At 44.3% G+C, this 22,153-nt stretch overlaps 1 protein-coding gene across 2 annotated transcripts in view; it reads right to left on the reverse strand.

The window, feature by feature from the left end:
* The window catches only part of U2AF1L4 (U2 small nuclear RNA auxiliary factor 1 like 4), a 1,084,344-nt gene that overhangs the window by 948,646 nt on the left and 113,545 nt on the right, over nt 1–22,153 (reverse strand). For both annotated transcript variants that reach the window (XM_044080426.1, XM_044080425.1), the window contains exon 2: nt 9,572–9,659. In XM_044080426.1, coding sequence (XP_043936361.1) covers nt 9,572–9,659 — 88 coding nt within the window. The remainder of the gene's footprint in view (nt 1–9,571; nt 9,660–22,153) is intronic.

The following is a 22,153-nucleotide window of genomic DNA, read 5'->3' on the forward strand; positions in this document are numbered from 1 at the left end:
AGAAATGGCCCCGGGACAGCCAGCCAAAGTATGGTGCTGTGTGTGCAATGGATCCAAAAGAGCTGAAGACAGAGGCGACCCCAGTACCGAGGTAAGGTTCACCATCGGTACCAAGGTAGCTGGTACCGGCAGTGTCAAAGTGAAGGGCTCCAAACCTTGGAAGGAGCTCAAAGGAGGATAAACTGGTGGAGTCCTAGTACAATAAGCCCCAGCTTCAGGAGGGAGACAGGACTGTGCAGGAGCAGGAAGACCCCTGGCTGCCAAAAGCTGGTTCACCAATCTAACTAAATCAACTTCAGAGAGACTCCTGGAGGAACGGATCGACATTCCTAAAAGGGACTGGGGAGCTGACCCAAAAAGGCATCTACTGAAGGGGAATATCTAGTCCTGGGAACTGTAAGTGATTCGATTTTCAGCACCATTGGTTGTGCAGAAGGGGAAGCCTGGACTAAATAAGAGATGCTCGAGCAGAAACTACTGCCAGTGCCAAAGAGGTCATCGGCACCAAAGTAGTTTGTATAAGTGCAATGACCGTTGGAACCAAGGAGGACTGAGCCACTGTCAGAGCCGAAGTCTTCGATTGTCAATTTTGGAGCTTTAACTCTTGGTTCCGTAGAGGCAGACAGAACCTGTGATTTATAAAACCACTTTCCTGTGCCGAGGGTGAGGACGGCAGGGAATGACTTCAATTGTTTCTGGCTTAGATTTTGAGTCTCAGCCTTACAGAGGGCTTCATCAAATGGGCATTTTTAACAAACCCTTTAAAAAAAGCTTGTTATATCTTTCTGCTAACTTACAGGCACTGAAGCCCGGACAAATTTTACAAATATCATCAAGGTGGGGGCTACCCAGACAGCAAACGCAGGAAAGATGCCCACATGAAATGGGCATCTTTCTGCCACAATCCTGACTCTGTTTAAAAACCAAATGCTACTTTTTGTTTTTCTGCCATATCCAATTACACAAAGACGCATCCAAAAGGGAGAATAAGGAAAAAGAAGATTTTTTTTTTTTTTTTTGAAGAAATTACCAGGAATGGTATAAGAATACCCAAAAGGGTAAAAAGGAGTGAAGAATGTACCAACAATGATATTTAAAAATTGCCTACGGTAAAGAGTGAGATAGGGAAGTTAAGTTACCAATGATGGTAACCAGAAATACCGCTAGGTAAAAGGGAGTTGGTAGAAATAGTAACTGCAGTCAAAACACACTCAGAAGAATGGTGAGGGAATCAAGACAAATCTAAACAAGAACTTATTACCAATTCAATAAAGAAAAAAAACAGTAAATAAAAGCAATTAGGAGCAAAGATGATCGGCGGACACTTCCAATTTTTTAGAGAGACAAACGAGATCTGGATTAATAGGAAGAGGGGTGTTGTGGGTACAGCTTTAACTCGTGTTTTTTTGGCTGGTGTGAGCTATACATAATGGCAAAGTTGGTTCCGAGGTCAGAACAGAACCCATAAGACAAGAATGAATGAAGATTGATATCAGATGCCAGGTTTTCTACTGCATGCCCTTCATGGACCTGACAAATGGTAAGGTTATACAAAGCAGGATGCACTTCCTTACAGAACACAGCTAACTGGTGCAGTGCAGAAGCATGCTTGTGATGGAAACTGATGAAACACAGATGGAGACACTTGCTGAAAAACACTTGCTCATAAAAATGGTTTGAAAAAGAACAAGGAAACAAGACTATATTTCCACCAGCTCCAACCATGCCTACAAACACTCAAAGGGCTGGTAAACTGTCAGTAGTGCCATCTGCTGGACTGTAATCCAAGTAGGACATATGGGGGAATGGCAAACTTTGGTATAGAAGAAACACCAGAAATATGTCCCAATCTGTAAATAAAGCCTATCATGCAGCCACACATTGGATATGCAGACAAAAGGGGAGGGATCACATCAGAAAAGGTAGTATTCATTTTCACCCAGACACTCAACTAAGGAAAATGACTGCAAGCATGGCTACAACTGCTGACCAGCATGGTACCAGAAAAAATAGTCCCTAGGCAAAATAAGAGCAGGTCGTAGAGGACACTGACACCCGTTAAGAATCAGCAAGGGTTGATAATCAAATACGAAGCACATGATAACAGGACTCTGGGGTGGTCAATATCAGAGATGGCAAAAAGCTAGACAAGTCTCAGAATAGAGAATTTTATGCCTAGAATCATAAACATTACACTAAAGATACCTTGACTGAGGATGTCCAAGTACAACAGCATGTGCTAAGCCATAACGTGACAGCCAGGGTACACAGAAGAGTTAAGCGCCTGGACCTGCCAAGAGCCTTTTACCTTTTGCATTCCTCAGCAAAGCTTTCCTTAAATTACTTTCTCTAGCCTTCAGGTGGAAAAAGGAAGGGATCAACTGTGCGTACTTTTTTTTTTTTTTTTTTAAACAGAAGACCGTTCTTGAATGGTTGTCGTAATACCTTGGCCCTGGTGACTTTTTCAATTTATTGCTCAACCTCCTTTGCACAGTCATAACATGCAATGTCAAAATAAAAGAAAATAGCAGAAAAATGCAAACCTTAAGTACCCAGAGCTAGCACTTGAAATCTCCCAGAAAACCAAACTGTCTGGAAATTTCTAGCCAAGACAGAATTTCTGGAAAATGTCCTTCTCTACTGCTGCAGTATTCTTCCCCTTGGGGATCTCCTGCCAAAGACAGCCCAATGTCCAGCCAGCATACCAAAGCCTTTACATTCTTTATGCACTGTACGGCACATGTATGCTGGCTGGACATGTGCCATACAGTGCATAAAGAATCTAAAGGCTTTGGTATGCTGGCTGGACATTGGGCTGTCCAGCCAGCATACCAAAGCCTTTAGATTCTTTATGCACTGTATGGCACATGTACGCTCCCGGTATGGACACGGCATCAAGGTCACTTACAGACACAGTCGCCCAGAACTGAATTGCCCCAGAACAGAACATTCTCCATAGGACAAAGGATGCTACGCACATCCAGGAGAGAGTGCAGATGAAAAAGGGAGACATTCAGCCAGGAGGGAAACCAAAACAAAATCCAAAAGAAAAACAGTTGGTTGAGGGGAGACTGAATACTGCAACAGTGAACAGAAGGAAATCTGTTATGGCACGATTTTGCACAGCTATAGTACATTTTTCTCTATCACTGTTGCAGTATTACTCACCTTAGGGAGATTCCAAAACCTCAAGAAAAGGATTGGGAGGTGGAAGGCTGAGAAGAGCCCTCAAAGAACCCATGCAGAATGCTCTGGCCCTAGAAATCATATTTAATTGACAATGCTTAGTAAACGTGTGCACTGAAGACCAAACAGCAGCTTCAAGGATGGAATTAGTGTCCAATGCCTTGAAGAAGAAAGCACCAAAAGAGGCAACACAGCCCCAGTGAAGTGTGCTCAAACATTAGTAAACAGACAACTCCCATGAAAGGAACAAAAAAATGGCCTTAGATATCCAGGAGGAGACTGCTTCAATAGAGACAGCCAAACCCAAGGTCATGGGATAAAAGAAAACAAACAACCAAACCCAAGGTCATGGGATAAAAGAAAACAAACAAAAAAAAAAATGATCATACTTATGAATGACCTTAGTTTTATCCAAATAATACCTGAGCTGTGTAAATCCAAGATACAAAGGACCCTCTCATTAGCAGACTGAAGGAAAAAATGAAGGGGGTTGTATAGTCCGATTCAAAGACGACTTAACAACCTTGTGCATAAAAAGGATTAGAACAAAGGGACACCTTGTCCCTGTGAAAAACTAAAAAAAGGAATGGCCATAAGGGCCTGAAGATCAGAAAAAAACTGAGCAGAAAGAAGCAAGAGCTAGCAATAAGCCAGTTTTTCAGGTACAGTATTGCAGACGCTGAACCTGAAGGCTCAAAGGGAGCCTGTGTCAATTTAACTAAAACAAAGTTAAGGTCCCAAAGAGAAGGAATAGGTTCCTTGGGAGCCTGAGATGCAGGCCACCTTTAAGAAATGGTTAGACCTCAAAGTGAGAGGCCAAGGAAGATTCAAGGACAGACAGGCAGAGGTAGCTGACAAATGGACATTTACAGAAGAACAGGACAAGCTAGAGACTGCAACAACTCATACAAAACAGGAAAAAAACAGGAAAAAAAAGGGGGGAAAAAGGGAAAAAAACCAGGAAGCCCCCCCCCCCCCCCCCCACTGAAAAATGGTCCTGCTTACGAGCATGGCACCAGACAGAAAAATCTCTTCCATTTGGACACCAAGACCTTCTGGATGCAAGCTTTCTTGCCTCCTGTAAAACCTTAAGCATGTCCTCAGAAAAAAAGGTGCCTAAAAGGGCTCAAAACCTTATTACCCATAGTGCCAGCTGAAGAATGAACAAGTGAGGATGGATGAGTGATCCCTTGTCCTGTGTGAGGTGGTCCACCCGGTGAGGTAACTTGTGTTGACTGACCCTGGCCAGCTGCATTAAGAGGGGGAACCAATGCCACATCTTGACCAAAAGTTTGCCACTAGCAAAATTTCTGAAGAGTCCAGTTCAATCTTCTAGAAGACTCCTGGAAGTAGAGGAAGGGGAGGGCAAGGCATAGAGAAAAATCCCCTTCCAAGGAAAAAGAAAGTGCGTCAAGTCTTCTATACCAGATGGAATGCACTCTAGAACTAAAGAAAAAGGGAGCTGCCTGTTCACAAGGGAGGCAAAAAGATCTACCTGAAGAATACCCCACCTAGGGACTACGTCCAGACACGTCTCTGTGAAACATCCATTCGTGAGCTTGTGTTTTGGACTTGCTCAAAGAATCTGCCACTAGACTGTGCTCTGGAGGAATATAAGCTCTCTGAAGAATTAACTGACAGTCAGATCCGATGTCTGAAGAAACAACCTGCAGAAAAGGGAAGACTCTGTCACCTCTGCATGTGGACAAACCACATCACTGTGGTGCTGTCTGTGTAAACCTTCAGAGGGGCCTGCAGTGTAAACCTTCAGAGGGGCCTGCAGTGTAAACCTTCAGAGGGGCCTGCAGTGTAAACCTTCAGAGGGGCCTGCAGTGTAAACCTTCAGAGGGGCCTGCAGTGTAAACCTTCAGAGGGGCCTGCAGTGTAAACCTTCAGAGGGGCCTGCAGTGTAAACCTTCAGAGGGGCCTGCAGTGTAAACCTTCAGAGGGGCCTGCAGTGTAAACCTTCAGAGGGGCCTGCAGTGTAAACCTTCAGAGGGGCCTGCAGTGTAAACCTTCAGAGGGGCCTGCAGTGTAAACCTTCAGAGGGGCCTGCAGTGTAAACCTTCAGAGGGGCCTGCAGTGTAAACCTTCAGAGGGCCTGCAGTGTAAACCTTCAGAGGGGCCTGCAGTGTAAACCTTCAGAGGGGCCTGCAGTGTAAACCTTCAGAGGGGCCTGCAGTGTAAACCTTCAGAGGGGCCTGCAGTGTAAACCTTCAGAGGGGCCTGCAGTGTAAACCTTCAGAGGGGCCTGCAGACAGCATGGGGTAAAAAACCCTGAAGAGAGAGAATCAGAGCTCGCATTTCTTTGATACTGACATGATCTGACCTTGAACTTTCAAGTGAACACAGAAGCCCCCCACCCCATGTTTAAAGAGTCTGTGAACAGTTCTTGGGAAGGGACCACTGACTGAAAGGAAAGCCCTCGGTTGATGGCAAGTTGCTAAATCCACCACTCAAACTTCTCTCTTTAAACAAGGAAGGAGGAGCACTCTGAAATCCAGAGGATGGCAATATTAAACCAAAGTGAGTTGAGGTACCACTGAAACTTTCACATGTGCAGTCAGGCAAGACAGCATTGGAACAGAAGAAACTATGAATCTCAGGGTTCGAAGAAACTGACTGCAACAACAGAGGAAGAAGAGACTGAAAGAAAGTTGCCAAGCACAAAACATTTGGAGGTGGAAAAGAGGCCAACATCGGCAATGTCTGAATCCTGCAACCCAAATAAACATGATCCTGAGAGGAAGTCAGGACAGACTTTTGGAAGTTGATAGTGAACCTCAGATTTTCAATGAGATATGGTGAACTCCAGATCCTAAAACAAACTGGGAGAAGGTGCCTGAAGCAAGCTGTCTAGATAAGGAAAAATCTGAATGCCTTGGAGCCTGCAAAAGGCAAGCACAGGAGCTGGAAAATTTGTGAATGCCCTTGGGACAGCAGTGAGCCCAAAAAACAAAGCAGAGAACTGAAAATGAGAAGAAAAAACAAATTCCTGAAAAGAGGTGAATAGAAATAGGACGGTATGCATTCTTCAGATCCAAAGACACCAGAAAAGCCTCGGGTTAAGTGAGAGAGGAAACAGGATTCGAAAAGCAAGCAACCAAAAAAAAGGTACCTTGAGAAAAGGGTGTTCAGGAAGGAAACAGAGGTCTCTAGCTGCTGTCCTTTTTGGAAACCAGGAACATCCTGGAGTAAAATTCCTTTCCTACCTGGGAAGGAGAGACAGGCTGAATAGCTCCCTGGTTCATCAGGGACCCAAGGACCTCTGAGAAATGAGAAAGGTGTTCCACAGGAAGTTGGGGAATCCTTGAAAAAGAAGGGAGGTACTTCCAGACCATCAGGTAGCCCTGATGGATGAAAGCTAGAACCCAAAAATCCGAGGTGAGGAGATAGCAGTTTGGAGACCGAGGGAGAGCCGAAGAGACAATGTCAAAGAAGCAGACCTGACAGATAAAGGAAGCTTCTGGGACACACAAGCCTAAGAAGACATAGCAAGAGGAGGTCACCTACCCTTCTTTCTGCCTTTAGTGGCCTTATTTGGCAGCCTGTGAACAAAAGCAGACTTAGTAGGATAATCCCTATGGAACTTAGGAACAGGAGAGAAAAATATGCAGAAGGTCTTACAAAGCTTTACATTTTTCTTGTAGGGACTTAAATATAGCAGCAGCAGTCCCACAGAGGTTTTTACTACCCAAAGGAGCATCCACCAAATGGGCCTTAATGTCCTCAGGTAAAGACTGCAGACGAAGCAAAGAGTAATGCCTCATGACACAACCAAAGGCAGCAGCTCAGGATAAAGCACCAATCACATCACAGCTACACCTGATGGAGTGGCGTGCCACTTGAGAGGGAGAACCCAAAACAGACAGAGGAATACTCTGCTTCAGAATCACTTACGTCAGAAATAACCTGAAAAGCCTGGGTAATCAAGGCCAGGACATATCTGGTCATGTGCGTCTGGTAATTAATGGCCTGAAAGGCCAAAGCAGAAGCAATATAAAACCTTCTTACCAATTCTCGCCATTGTCCTACTACCCTTATCTGAAGGCAGAAGCCTGGAAGAGGGCAAAAGCTTTTAAGGCATGTCAGAGGAGACTTACCACAGCAGGGTTAGCAGGAGGACACAAATAAGAATGGACAATCCTCAGCAACTTTATAAAACCAGTCAGGATTCCTTGGAGCAGGAGACAGAATATCAGGTTACTTAAAAGCAGGTACAAAGGTGTTTAACAAAGCTGCCAATAAAGAATGTACTGCAAAAGGTTTAGGAGTGTCCACCTGAAGCAGCTCATATCACCTTTTCTGAATGTCAGATACATGAGAATTCCAATTAAATATTCCATCACTCTAGCTATTGCCCCCTCAAAAAGACAATTTGTCAAAAGAAGACTCGGGATTAATGGACTTCTCTTCAGCAGAACATTAAACCAAAGGCGAAGGCATCTGGAAAAGGTAAGACAAGGACAGACTGAAACCTCATCTGAGAAATAAAGTCCCTAGTCCTTCTGTAATTAGGAAGTCCAAGGGGAAGCAGGCACATAAACCCCTTGAGGAGGTTTCAGGGCTATTAAAGCATTAAACAGGCCCTGGGTAAACTCCTGTCATTCCCTCTCAGGATCTTTTGGACACACAGAAAAATGCTTAGTCTTGACTCTGCTTTCTTAATAGAAATATCAGTCCTAACAAACACTGAAGGTTCCAAACCCTGACGGGATTCAGTAAGAGTACATGGAAACTATTCCTTGACCAAAATCTGCAGAATCCTGCCAGGTCCCTCCAAGATAATCAACCACGGTTCCCTTTCGATGTCTGGAGCAGGACCCTGCAAAGTCTCAGAGTATGTGCAAAAGGAAGAATCTATGCCAGCCTCCACCAGGGTCACAGCAGAGTAAGTCAGACAGACACCTGATGGCCTACACAGCTATCATCCGCTTTTCTAATTTCTTCACATCTTTTGTGTTTTTAATACCAAGATGGGAATGAACCCCATTCCTAAGTTAAATTGTGATTAAAGTTCATGAAATTAGTATTGCTTCAGTCTTTGATGTCAACCAAAAGTCCTCTTCGTAGCACCCACAATGTACACATTAATGACGACTCCTGCAATTCGTACGTGTTTACACAGATTGGTAACATATCTAAATATGACTGAAGACGCTTTTTTATAAGACCCGTTGCTCCTACTACTACTGGAACTGTCTGGGTATCTTTCTTCCACATTGTCCTCATTTCTGCCAACAGATCCTGGTATTTTATGACTTTGTCTCTCTCTGTACACAAGACACTATAGTCACTGGGTGTGGCTATTTCAATGATCAATGCTACTTTTGTCTTCTTTTCCTGGACCACTATATCCAGTTTTCTAGCATCTATCTTTCGAATGGTTGGTAATGGGTGATCCCATGTGATATAAACTTAATCATTTTCTATGATGCTTTGTGGCTACTGCTGAAGTCATCCTCTCCAGTACCAGGATAACTAATCCTGGACCATCTGGGTCTTGCTCAGAGCTGTATCTCCTTATACCACAAAGCAAACTCCTGGCTGCAGTTATCTTGATCAGTATCACCCGTTTCTAGAAAACCGTCCAGTAGAGGTTGGACAGCTAAGAATCCAGCCAAGATTTTTCGGCCTTATAACTTAACGGTTCTTCAGTGTTAGTAGATTGCATCATGCTACCCTGGGCTAACAGTTTAAGCTTCTGGTTCTTGAGAAAAAAGGATAGGGAAGATAACCAGCTTCTAAGAGTCTTAGGCATAAATGCCTTACAAACGGTACAGGATCTATGGGTTGTGGGAAGCAGCCATACAAGACAGACATTGTATGGGACTATCCTTATGGGGAATCTGCCTCTCACTGACATTTTCCCTTCTTGGATGACGAACTCCAGGTAAGAGAGAACAAGACCAAAGGAAAAAGACCCCAATGGGGCACTTATCTTGGGTATTCAGCACAGCAAAAGAGGACGCAGACCAAAGAGCAGTGATGGCATTCTGACAGGCAGCAGAGAAATTCTGGGTAACTGTGTCCATATGGGGAGCATGCATGTGACATGGCGCATACAAGATCTAAAGGCCTTGGTATACTGGTCTGACATTGGGCTATCCTTGGCAGGAGAGTCCTTAGGTGAAGAATACTGCAGCAGCAATATAGAAAGACATCAGGTGAAAATCATTAGCATCTGCTGGGGGCATGCAAAAATTAACAGCATGTAGTGTGAAGTCTAGAAAACTTACCTGTTCAGCACTTTTTGCACAGCATTCCTAATACTCAGTCCCAATGGTGCCTGCAGCATCACAAACCTAGCCAGGTGCACTAAAATACAGCTATACTTAAATTATTAAAAAAATAAAATAAAAAAGGATATATACATATACTTTACCTGACTGAAGGTAGGCCTGTTGTGTAATCGTGAACATCTATCCCCATGACGACATGCTCCAATCTTAAAGTAAAAAGAGCAGTTAACCCTGTAAAAAGGGGTGAAAAAAGTTTGTAAATCCTGAAATATTGTGCAAGGCCTTACAGTACACCTTGCAATCAAGGTCTACTTAAAAAAAAAAAAAAAAAAATTAGAGAAGCAATACACAAACACTTCTAAGAATTTGCACATTATAAAGCTTCACCACCACCTTCAAGATAACTACAGCCAGGAGTTTGCTTTGCGGTATAAGAAGATACAGCTCTGAGCAAGACCCAGACGGTCCAGGATTAATTATCCTGGTACTGGAGAGGATGACTTCAGCAGTAGGAGAAAAGGGTCTGTGGCAGCTCTCTTGCCTAGAAAAATGAGCCCTATTTCAAGCTTCTCAATGCAGGTTAGAAAGCTTAATAGGAACTTAATGGGGAAGGGGAGCACTGAAGGCTTACATCACTCACTGAAGTTACACAATTTGCACATCATTTTACTGCATATTCTCAAACACCAAATGTTAACTGGTACTCCTGATAAGAGGATAAAAACTCTTTCCCCTATGCAGATAAATGGCACTTTTCTCAGAGTGCTTTCCCCTAAGTGACTTACCAGTCCTAAGGACTCTCTCGCCTATAAGGGAACACATGGGTTAGTAGAATGGCCTGGAAGGAAGTTTGGTCAGAGAAACATACCCCAACAAAATAGAGGGGGAGTTCAAGCCAGTGACACATTTCTAAATGAGATACTTTAAGAGTTTAAACTTATAAATGTTCCTTTCTGTAGGCCACTTTAGAGTTGATAAATTCTAAAAGAACCACTTTCAGACATGACCTAGACTAAAATAGAACAGCAAGGAGTAAACATCTGATTACTTCTTTAATCACATATCAATGACACTTATACATTTGGCAAGGTAAGGGGTCAACCTTGTGACCCTTTCCAGCAATGTTCTTGTGCCTTTTGTCTCAGGTGAAATAAAAATCCAAAACAGAAGTTTTTAGTGTGAAACATTACATGAAAGAACAAATAATGCAACTGTAAAACAAGAATTAAAAAGGTTTTATCCCAAAGCTGAAAGAAAAGCACAAACATACTACACTTATAAATGTATCACTAACCCGTTAAATTTGAGTTAATTCACTCATCTGTGTAATTTACAGTCCAACACAAACCGCCTATGGACAAGTACATTTGATGCAAGGTGCAGCACTTGTAAATTAATCTATACCTTTGCCATTAATGACAGCTCGGTAAATAAAGTATAGTAAACTACTTGGTCTCTCTGCTCATCCCTTAATGCACCACGACTACCACTTCCCGATATCTAGTATGCCACACTAGAAAGACTAAACCTAAGCCAACTAAGTGCCTGGGTAGGATACAGAAAAACTACTCATGCAGCTCTAACACTGTTAACTGATTACAGCCGAGTGAAGTCTGAAAGTGTTTCGGCAGTAACACTCTACTGATGCCTCTAGGTGTCAAACACTGCTCGTTCCTATTTGCATTAAAAATTTCAAAACCACAACACATAAAAAGCGCTAAAATATTTAATTTGAAAGTTTACATAGTCATAAACACAACAATGTTGATACAAGACCAGTGTCTATTGCAGGTAAAGGGATATTAATTCTCATTCACATATTTAAACTGTTACAAATTTCATGTAGTTCTATAACATCTCTACAACAAAATAGCAGAGAGAACTGCTTAGCCTCATATGAAAGCTCTCAGCAGGATGAACAAAACGCTGCCAATAGTATGAGAGTAACTTAACTGGTTGCCAAGATATTATAAGTGGTTTGCAAAATATTACAAACTTGATACTGTGTTTATTGTGACTTACCAAGTCCTAGAACCTAAAGAATACTACCACTATAAAAATAGTTTTTGCTAAACTGTTTCTATTTAAAACTTCTTTAGTAGATCCTTATGGTTCTGGAGATTTGTACATTTGTTTGAAATGTGAAGACGACAAAACATGAATCTATCAAAAAGCTCCACCCATTAGAAGTTACAATGCAAACTTCCAGAGCTCCACTGGAGGGAATGATTCAAGTATTCAAGTTTTATACTTGCCATGATGAGATCTATCCTCAGTAACTGCAAGAGAGAGAGTCCTGCCCTAACTCTCCTAGGCTATTCTATGCAGTAATATCTACATAAGAAAATTATGCTTTCTATAATGTCTTTCAAATCGAAATGGTCTTACAGATAAACAAAAAAGAAAGAGTGGTCAACTAGATTAAAAAATATGAGTGTAAACTGCTATGCTACAGGAGACAACTGAAAAATAAATGGACATCTGAATTTACTAAAAAAAAGGAGTTCAGGATGGTTATTCAGCGGAATATTTGGGGCAAAGGAAAACAGGAGCACTTTATATTACCCGCAAGAGGCACTCCAATACCAATACAAAAGGATTACAAAGAGAATAATGAAAGACATATATACTATTCTAAGGTGCTACTTGGCAAGGGAGGAGGATTACAGTGGCATGCATTTACATTCCACCTAAAACTGCTATAATGCAGCTTAAGAAAATTCTCGAAGAAATAATCAGCTTTCAGCAAGGAATATTACCTATAGCTGGAGACTGGAATTTAGTTTGCAACATGGAAAATGTGTCTGGGGGGCCTAGAAGGGAAAATATAACAAAGGAGAGAAGTTTTTTTTAGAAATTTATGAAAATGTTTGGCACAAAAGATGTGAATTCAGTACTAGGATTTGAGTAACTTTACATATTTTTCTCCCAGATACAAAAACTAGGCACAGTCTAGCAGTAACATGTGCATTTAACAAAGTCTTGAAACATACCCAATAACTACATCAGATCAAGTGGCAACAACTAAAATAAAAACGAGTCATTGGCACATTCCCACCCATCGGCTGAAGAGAGAGGAATTTAAGGAATGGGTTTTGGAATCAATTCAGGAGCTACTAGAGAAGACAGAACTTTATCTGAAAATATAGCTAGGGAGTGGGATAAAATTGAAGTGGAGTTTAAAATTAGGGTGGAAATAAAGGAAAGGGAGATATGAATAAGAAGTAACAAGAATTCTTTAGAGGGACTGACAAATGTTAAAGTACTAATAACCACACAATCACTCCAGTAAACACCAGGTCCCAATAAAGGCAATCACAGGTCCAAATGAACAAGCCACAATGTACAAATACTGTTTTATTCACCAGTAGATTGAGCGCTTTCGTATCCAGTAACAGGAAACTTCCATCAGAATCTATATCCACCATTTCCTTTCCATTTATATACCCCCTCCCCCATCATACATTGGTTCAATTGAATCAATTCTCAAGAATGAAATATATGTCCACTATGAAACCCAAATACAACAGTAAAGTCAATCAACATTTCCAAAGTCAAGTATGCAAATATATAAATGAGCAAATATAACAAACATGCCCAAAATTCCTTTACAGCATTAAAGTAAAAAAGAAGTTATGTTCTTACCATAACGTTCCATGTCAATTGTTCATCTCGGCTTTGTTCTTACACACGGGTTCGGAGCCGATCCTCGGCTCCGAGTCGGCCGCATCACAAGCTCTGCATCTAAGAGAAGCTAGAGGCACATTCCCTATCCCATGATCCTCCGCTGCTATCCCTCAGATCTAATTTGCAAGAAGCCAGAATGCACCACCAACCCCTGCGTCTAACGCTCACGCAAGCATACACCTGAACCTAACTTATAAACTAAACAGACCGGTGTACACCTAATGAGACACCTAGTAATGAGCAGGTAGCGCTAGATAACCCAGCGAAGACCAACCAGACACTAGTCGTACCAGTCCTTCCAGAACGAGGTGGGGGAAGGAGGGAGGGAATGTAAGAACAAAGGCGAGATGAACAATTCACATGGAACGTTATGGTAAGAACATAAAGTACAGTTTTGTACCTACCATAAATGTAGATGTTCGAGGATTCCATTGCTGCAGTCCTGACTATTGGGTATAGTCTCAGTCTTTTCTTGCCCCAATCTACATTATGGGTAGTACAAAACTGTACTGTGTCTTTCGCCTTCCATTGCTGCAGTCCTGACTATTGGGGTAGAATCAAGCAGAGAGGTAAGGAGGCTGGCAAATTATACAGTAGTAGTATATAGGAGGATAATGCCCCTAGAGAAAGTATGCACTGAACTCCAAGTAGCTGCAGCCCTAGAGGCAAATCCAGCTGGTATCTCCTTGCTGCATGATGGGAATAACAGAATGCAATGCAAAAGCCAATCCACCTAGAAATAGTTTGTTTAGACACAGGCTTGGTAACTGCTGAGACTGCTAAAACCTTAGTCCTGCTCAAATAATAACGCGAATTGCCTGTGTACATCTAAAGTGTGCATATCTTTTCCCTTTATTTTGAGGATCTTGAATAGTTTGGTTTAAAGCCACTAGAAACCCACCTTAGGCATAAAGGAAGGAGGGATGCGTAATGATACCCTGTCCTTATGGAAATCAAAAAAAAGCAAACTGCCAAGGGCGGCCTGCACTCAGACACACTTCTCTCTTCTTGCAAATAAAACAGAAAAGCAGTCTTCCATGACAAATATTTCAATTCAGCAGTAGCTGCAGGCTATTCCCCTCCAAGAAACTGCTTGAACAAAGGATCAAAAAACAAAGGTGGGTCACAATCATAGTGAGCTGAAAATTGCTGCAGCATGAATCTTATGGAGAAGAAGGACAATCCTTTGTCCAATAACAAATTAGGCTCTCTCTCCTCCAAAAATTCTTTGTACTAAAAAAAAAAAAAAATTTTTTTTTTTTTTTTCTACTCCTTGTACTAGGCCTTCTAGCTTCTAGCTCCCATAATAAAATTTAAAACTTGTTGAGAGGACCTGCTGTGTTTCAACACAGACACAGCCAGGCTGTTAGATGAAGAGAGTGAAGCTTGACATTTGAGCAGATGACCGTCCTTCTGAGATAACAGATGAGGAATCAGAGGTAAAGGCCATGGAGGCTTCTTCAGAGAACTCCGTAGTAGTGGGTACCAGTGTTGAGGGCCAATCTGGAGCTATCAAAATCATCCTTGGCCTGTCTTGTCTGACTGAAGGTTTTTTTTTGAAAGACCAAGCATTCAAAGACCAAGCTGTGTGATGAAACATGAGTGTGCAATACTGTGGTTTTGTGGAGAATGTGTTTGGAGGTAAGAGGGATGTCTCTCAGCCCTGTCACTTTGAGTCACTGAAATACATGAAGATCCGAATGATTGGGATCCAGGATTTGTCTGCCATCTGCTGCTTAACACATCTGCTAAGGAGTTCTTGTGCTCCTGGCCTGAAGAGTTAGTTAGTTGCTAGTTGCAAGTTTATAGCAGTCTCCCATAAAATCATTGCTTGCCTGCATAGAGGATAAGAATGTGTTTGTTGTTGATGACATGTACTGTTGTGTTGTCTGTTAGAAATCAACACCTGAACAGAAAACCCTTGAAAAAGCCACGCAAACTGAAAGCTAAACAAAACTCTTCATGTTGATATGATGATAGATGTGTCTGGCTGTCTGCCACTTGTCTTGTATCCACTTCCATTTAGATGAGCTCCCCAAGCAGCATCCGAGGCATCTGTCGTTAGAATCCTGACTTGCTCCTCTGGCGGGTCAGAGAGAGTTTGTTTTCCCTTGTGACATTGACCACAAAACAAAAAAAAATGCCTTTTATTATTTGAATATTATTGAAATGACAGTGTCCAAATCCTGGCAGTGCTGTGTCCATACATTTTTGAGATACCATCATAGCTTCCTCAGCATTGGTTGGCACATGGATACAAGATGAACAAGATGCTACATAATGTTGAAGGACTGTCCTGTGCAGTCAGCGACTGATGAGAGATGTGATGGAAGTAAAAGTGACAGACTTTTTTTTTTTGTTTGTTAAAAAAGGCCATCTGGGCTGCTGTATTCAGTCTTACACCCAGAAAGCACATGTCTTGAGAGGGTACTAGACTGGACTTTATTTCGCTCACAGAATACCTCTAGGCATTAGCACTGCTATATACATATTCAGATGCTGTAGTAGGGTCTCCTTTTCTTGAGCCAGAATAACTAATGAGAATTTCCAGCTCGAAGACTCTTTCTGCAACTTACTTAGCCTTATACATGAATGAAGGCTTCCTTGAGATCTAAGTTACCATCCCCAGTGATCTTTGCTTAGCAGAGGTAAAAAGCTGTTGTAAAACAAACATCTTTGAACTTGGGAACAAAAAAACGTGTTGAGGAGAGATAACCAAAATTGGCCCACGGGACTGACCCCTGCCCTCACCAGAAGTCTGAGCAGGTGACTCCCTGTGAATCATATATGTCCACCTTAGCAGGCCAATTTCTACTAAACTACTAAACTGCATGCTGCAAAAAAAAAATCTTTAACAGTTTGTTAGGAGCTGCTTTGTCCTCATTTTTTTTTAAACAAACAGGCATAACCAAACAACAAACAACACATCAGGACTGTAAAGAGCAAAAATCCTTGTCTTAACATCAGCTATAAATTCTGATCTTCAACCAAGGCAGCATGCCGAAGAACAGAGCTGGTAGCAGCCACCCTCGGCAAAGAATGCTTACCCACTTGTTCAGACACATGAACCAAATCCAGCAACTGTAATCCTGGCCTTCCCATTTAAAGAATCATCCATCAGAATCAGAAGAAATAGTAGGATACTCCTGCAAATCTCCCACAGAAGATTCTGAAGCCTCAGAACACTGTTCAAACAATCAATAATCATAGTAATCAAATCTTCTGCCATCTTAAGCATTACAGAACCTGAATGGTAGAAGCCCCCCCCCTGAAGCTGAGTAGGCCTACCTCCCTACCAGAAGTTTTGGCAACAGAAGGAGAGAGGCCAGGCCCTAACTAGAGAGGAGGGGAAGAAGTCACCAGTGAAGAGCCCTCAGCCTGGCCTACCTCCCTGAGAGGCACATCCTGTAAGAGTAGAGTTTCTGCCTGGGACTAGCCAACTCTAGTCAGGACTGCAGCAATGGAAGACGAAGAACATCTTCTTTATGTGAAATTGTTTGATCTCGCAGGTTGTTCTTACACACGGGTAGCGTCCCTAGCTCCGTTACCCTGGGTGGCTCACGGAAGAACGTTCCTGAGAACAGTGGAACCAAAGGAAGCCCTGTCTTTGGAGGTCCTATCTACTTTGTAGCGAGTAATAAACGTATGAGGCTTTGCCCACATAGCTGCCGCACAGATAGTATCCAATGGTAGACGAGCGGCATGGGCTAGAGAGGCAGAAACTGCCCTAGTAGAATGAGCCTTAGGCTTGAACGGAAGTGGTTGTTTGGAAGCTGAATAGACCAAATTTATGCAGTCCGAAAGCCATTTGGATAGCGTGCATTTTGTTACTGCCATCCCTTTCTTATTATCCGTGAAGGAAACGAAAAGCTGATCTGATTTCCTGTATACTTTTGTTCTGTCCAAATAAAATCTCAGCTGTCTATGTACATCCAATTTGTGCAGCATGTATTCCAACTTGTTAGAATGTTTTTTGAAAAAGGTGGGAAGCTCAATAGATTGATTAATATTAAGCTTTGAACATACCTTCGGGAGAAATGATGGATTAGTGCGTAAGGTGACTCTGTCAAGATGAAAAACCATGTATGGGGGTCTAACCGACAAGGCCTGTAGCTCTGATATCCTACGAGCTGAAGTGACAGCAATAAGAAAGAGAGTCTTCCATGACAAATATTTAAGTAAACACGATGACGCTGGATCGAAGGGTGGTATCATAAGTTGAGATAACATCAAATTCAAGCTCCAGGGAAAAACCGGATCCCGAATGGGTGGACGGAGATGAAAGGTACCCTTCATGAAAGCTTTACAAAGCCTGTGAGACATAAGTGTAGAGTCCCCTTCACCTACATGAAAGTTAGATATGGCAGCTAACTGCACTCTTACCGTGGACGTAGAAGCCCCTTCGTGAAAGAGTGTAGATAAAAAATCCAAGATTTTGCGTATCCGGGCCACCAAGGGATCTATGCCTTGCCCTGATGCCCAACACGCAAAACGTTTCCATTTGCTCCTGTACAGTTTCCTAGTGGAAGCTTTGTGGGAAGAAACTAGAATGTGTTGTACTGCTGGACTCAAAAAATTTGACCTGGCTAAGTTGGGAAGTGGAGTAGCCAAGCTGTCAGTTTGAGGGACTGAAGAGATGGGTAAAGAACTCCTAACGAGCGTGTCAACAGGTCTGGCACTGGGTCCAGGATCCACGGTTCCTCCATCTGGTGCATTCAAAGAAAGGGAAACCAGATCTGTCTAGGCCAGAATGGTGCTATTAAAATGATCGTCCTTTCCAGACTCCTGGCTTTCTGTAGGAATTTGGGTATTAATGGAACCGGAGGGAAGGCATATAGGAGACCCGGGGGCCAATCGTGTACCAGTGCGTCCCTGGGGGCATCCCCCGGAGGGGGAAGTAGGGCAAAGTAGCTTCTGCATTTGGCATTTAAGGGGGATGCAAACAGATCACAGCAAGGCTGGCCCCATCTGCGGAAAATCTTCTCCGCCACTTGACTTTTGAGGGACCACTCGTGAGGCAACAGGATGGCTCTGCTCAACCTGTCCACAATGACGTTGGATGACCCCGGGATGTGTGTTGCTATTAGAAAGTGTCCGGTGGACACAGCCCATTGCCAAATTCTCAGGGCCTCTCTGCATAATGGGCAAGACCTGGTTCCCCCCTGTTTATGTACCAGACCACTGACATATTGTCCGTCTGAACTGTCACTGTTCCTAGAGGTAGGGAGTCGTGGAAGTGTTGCAACACTAGAAACACTGCTCTCAACTCCAGGACATTGATGTGCAGATTGTACTCCCATCTTGGACCACTCTCCTTGGACCGTTCTCCCCTGAAAAAGTCCCCCCCCACCCCAACAGGGAAGTGTCCGTGGTTATTGTGGCTGTAGGGCTGGCTAGCACAAACGGGCGACCTATCGCCAGATCTTGACTGTTCAGCCACCATCGAAGATACTACTTGCAAGATTCTGTGATCAAGATGTGGTGTGACAATGGAAGCTGCTGTAATGACCACTGCACGAAGAGCAGCCACTGGAGGACTCTCATGTGCATCCTGCCCAACGGAACTGCAATAAGGGTAGTTGCCATCATTCCCAGGGCTTTCAGCACTTGCGCGGCAGGAACTCTCTTGTTTCAAAGAAGAAGAATGACCTGATCCCTGAGGGCTGAAACTCTTGCCTGGGGAAGCTTGATCAAAGCTGTAGTAGTGTCTAAATCTGCCCCTATGAATGAGATATGCTGTGAGGGCGATAAGGCAAATTTTTCGAAGTTGACTGATTCCTAAACGGGAACAAAGGTTGATGGTATAGTCCCTGGCTTGTACAAGACTATGCTTGGTGGTAGCGGTGAGGAGCCAGTCGTCCAGATACGGAAATACCCGGAATCCTAGCAGTCTCAGGTGAAACGCCACTACTGCCATGCATTTGGTGAACACCCTGGGGGCTGAGGTGAGACCAAAGGGCAGAGTTCGAAATTGGAAATGACTGGATCCCAGCCGGAAGCACAGGTGATCTCTGGATGCCCTGGCCATTTTGATGTAGTAGTACGCGTCCCTGAGATCTATAGAGCACATCCAATCGCCCTTCTGCAGAAAGGGAAGGATCGATTGTAGCATGACCATCCGGAACTTTTCCTTCCTTACGAAGGTGTTGAGTTTGCCGAGGTCCAATATTGGCCTCCAGTCCCCTGCTTTCTTTGGAACTAAAAAGAACCTTGAGTAAGTTCCGGATCCCATTTGGTCCGCAGGGACTGGTTGGATGACTTTTTTCGAGCAGCTTTCTTATTTCTATGGCTGCTTGATCTCGCAGATTGGGTGGGACATCTGGAAATCTCTTTTGATCGGGGGGAGTGGTTACAAATGGAATGTAGTACCTCCTGGTTATTATGCTTTTTACCCAAGAATCTGAAGTGAGATTTAGCCAGGCCTCTGGGTATAAAGCCAAGCGACCCCCGACTGCCTCCAGGGTAGGACAGTCGGGCCTCCACTCATGAGTGCTGGAAGGGCTTCCCAGGGGTGCTATCCCGGTCGCCCTGGTTCTGCAGATCCCCTCTGCCGCCTGGGCGGCGTCTTCCATTTCTCTCCCCTCCTCTGCCTCTGGAGGGGGCATCACTCTGTGTGGACCGGAAAGATCCCAGAGTCTTTCAGAACCACATTTTTCTACCTCTTTGCCCTTTGGAGTACGGTCTAGTAGGGGCGGAAAAACGGACATCTACGGCAGACAGGGTCTTACCTTCTTGCTCACACCGAGTGTGAGTCTCCTTTACTTTGGGTCCAAACAGGGTGGCACCATCAAAGGGGGCATTGGCAAAGGAAGACTTGAAGGCTTCCGCAAAGGAGCACAGGCGCATCCAGGATGGTCTCTGCAGAGCGATCGCTGAGGCTGCAGCCCTACTCGAACCTTCGGCCGCATACAAGATGAGCCTCATGGACGAACTATCGAAGTGAGGGTGTTGAGTTGTGCTGTAACCTTTTCCGAGACAGCAGCATCTGTGTTACCCTGGAGAGTAACTCCCAGCTCCTTAAGGAGGTCTCTCTGAAGGCGCGTAAAGTGCGTGAGATAGTTCAGCGATCGCATGGAGAAAGTCGCTGAACTGAAAACGCACTTCCCATACCTGTCCATAGTCCTGGAATCTTTGCTAGGAGGATGGACAGAGGAAGATGCCTCGGACATTCCCTTCTTCGTGGCTGCCGCCACCACCATAGCATCAACTGGGACTCCCTTAGTGAGATAGGCCTTGTCCTAGGGGCAGTGATATACTTATTGGGCCTCAGAGGGACTGGTTCCACTGTCCGGACTCTCCCACGCCCTTCGAGCTATTAGGTCCATCAACTCATCGAAGGACGGAGTCACCCAGGAGGTAGAAGGTTGAGCTCCAAAAGCCTTCAGCAACACCAATCCATCCTCAGTGGAGGCAAGTGACTGCCAATCACCCCCCTCTGCTTTAAGACCTCCAGGATGACAGCAAATGAGACATCCTCAGAGGGGGACCGTGGGGACCCCTCAGACTCATCCAAATCGGTGTCCGATGTCAATGATTCCTGTGGGGAATCAATGTGCCTCCTCTTGCACAATTTCTTCCTCGGAACTTCATCGGGGGGGGGTATCTGATGAAGCTTCCGAGGAACAGGGGACACCCTCTGGGGCTGGCTGAGGCATTGGGTCTCTACGCTTGGCCAGGATCGTGGGTGCAGAAACAGAACGCGGTCGCTTGGAGGAAAGAGAAGACGACTCCGATGAAGTAAATGTCTGTTCAGACAGGACCTTCCTCATGACGAAGGCACCGGAGCCCCGGGCCGAGGACTCCACCGGATCTGAAGAGCATGGCAGCTTCCCCGAAACCGGGACTACGGGCTCCAACCCTGTGGAAGGAGCCGAGATAATCTGCGCCGAGGCTCCGAGGGGGAGCGTCGGAACCGAAAGTTCGGTTCAACTCTCTGCCCCGGAACCGAGGATAGACCGTCGGCTCTGAGACTCCCCAATGGGCTCCGAGTGAGTCGAGGTCAATGGTGCCAACTGCACTAAAGAAGGCTTCGGCACTGAGGGGTTAACAATCATCGGTTCCTCATCTCCCGGCTCCGAGGACTCGATGGGTCACAGAGGAGGATCTGCAAGAGACAAAGGGAGGGCTTCACGTTTTGATACCAACTGGGATGAAACCGCAATCAGCTTGGATAGAGCCGTGTTCTCCATAAGCTTCTGCACCACTCGTTCCACGTCGGTGTCAGATAACGGCCTGGAAGAACGGGTCGAAGGGGCCAAAGATGTCACCGAGCGAAGGATCGAAGATGGAGGCACCTCCGATATCGGCTCCAAGACCAGGGCCTCGATCAGAGACAATGGTTCGATGCTCGGCCCCGAGGTCTGTGGAGCCGGCGACCGAATCTTAGTAGAGGTGCTCGGAGCCGATGACTTGGGCTCCGATACTTCGAAGACTTCGACCCCTTCGAAGACTTGGACGCCTGATCAGCCTTCTCCAAGGCTTCTTGAAAGTCGGGCTTTAGCAAACCCCTCTCGATTAACTTCCTGCGCCTCTCCATCATGACCCTTCCACTGAAGGAATGACAGATAGAACAGTCTTCCTGCAGATGGAGAGGGCCAAGACAGTAGACGCAGGAAGTATGATTGTCGGTGATGGACATCATCTGTCCACACCGACATCTCTTGAACCCAGACTTGGCCTTTTCTGCCATATCCAAAACAAGTAATAAGCACTAACAATTCTAAATATATAGAACACTCCACACAACAACTACAATTAAACAACACAGCAAAGTACTAACAATATTAGAAATACTAATGCTTTCGGCTTGACCAGGAACAAACTGGTTACTAAGTCGAAACTAACTAGAAAAATTAGTTTTAAATAGAATACTAATTGTAAAATACAACGTTTTACTGGCCCAAGCTCTCTCCTCGACGCGATCTGCTGCAGCGGCAAACTAGATCTGAAGGATAGCAGCAGAGGATCATGGGATAGGGACTGTGCCTTGAGCTTCTCTTAGATGCAGAGCTTGTGATGCGGCCAACTGCAGAGCTTGT

This window comes from Protopterus annectens, chromosome 8.part0, assembly GCF_019279795.1.
Source record: "Protopterus annectens isolate FY-2018-M chromosome 8.part0, PAN1.0, whole genome shotgun sequence".
Taxonomy (NCBI): Eukaryota; Metazoa; Chordata; order Ceratodontiformes; family Protopteridae; genus Protopterus; species Protopterus annectens.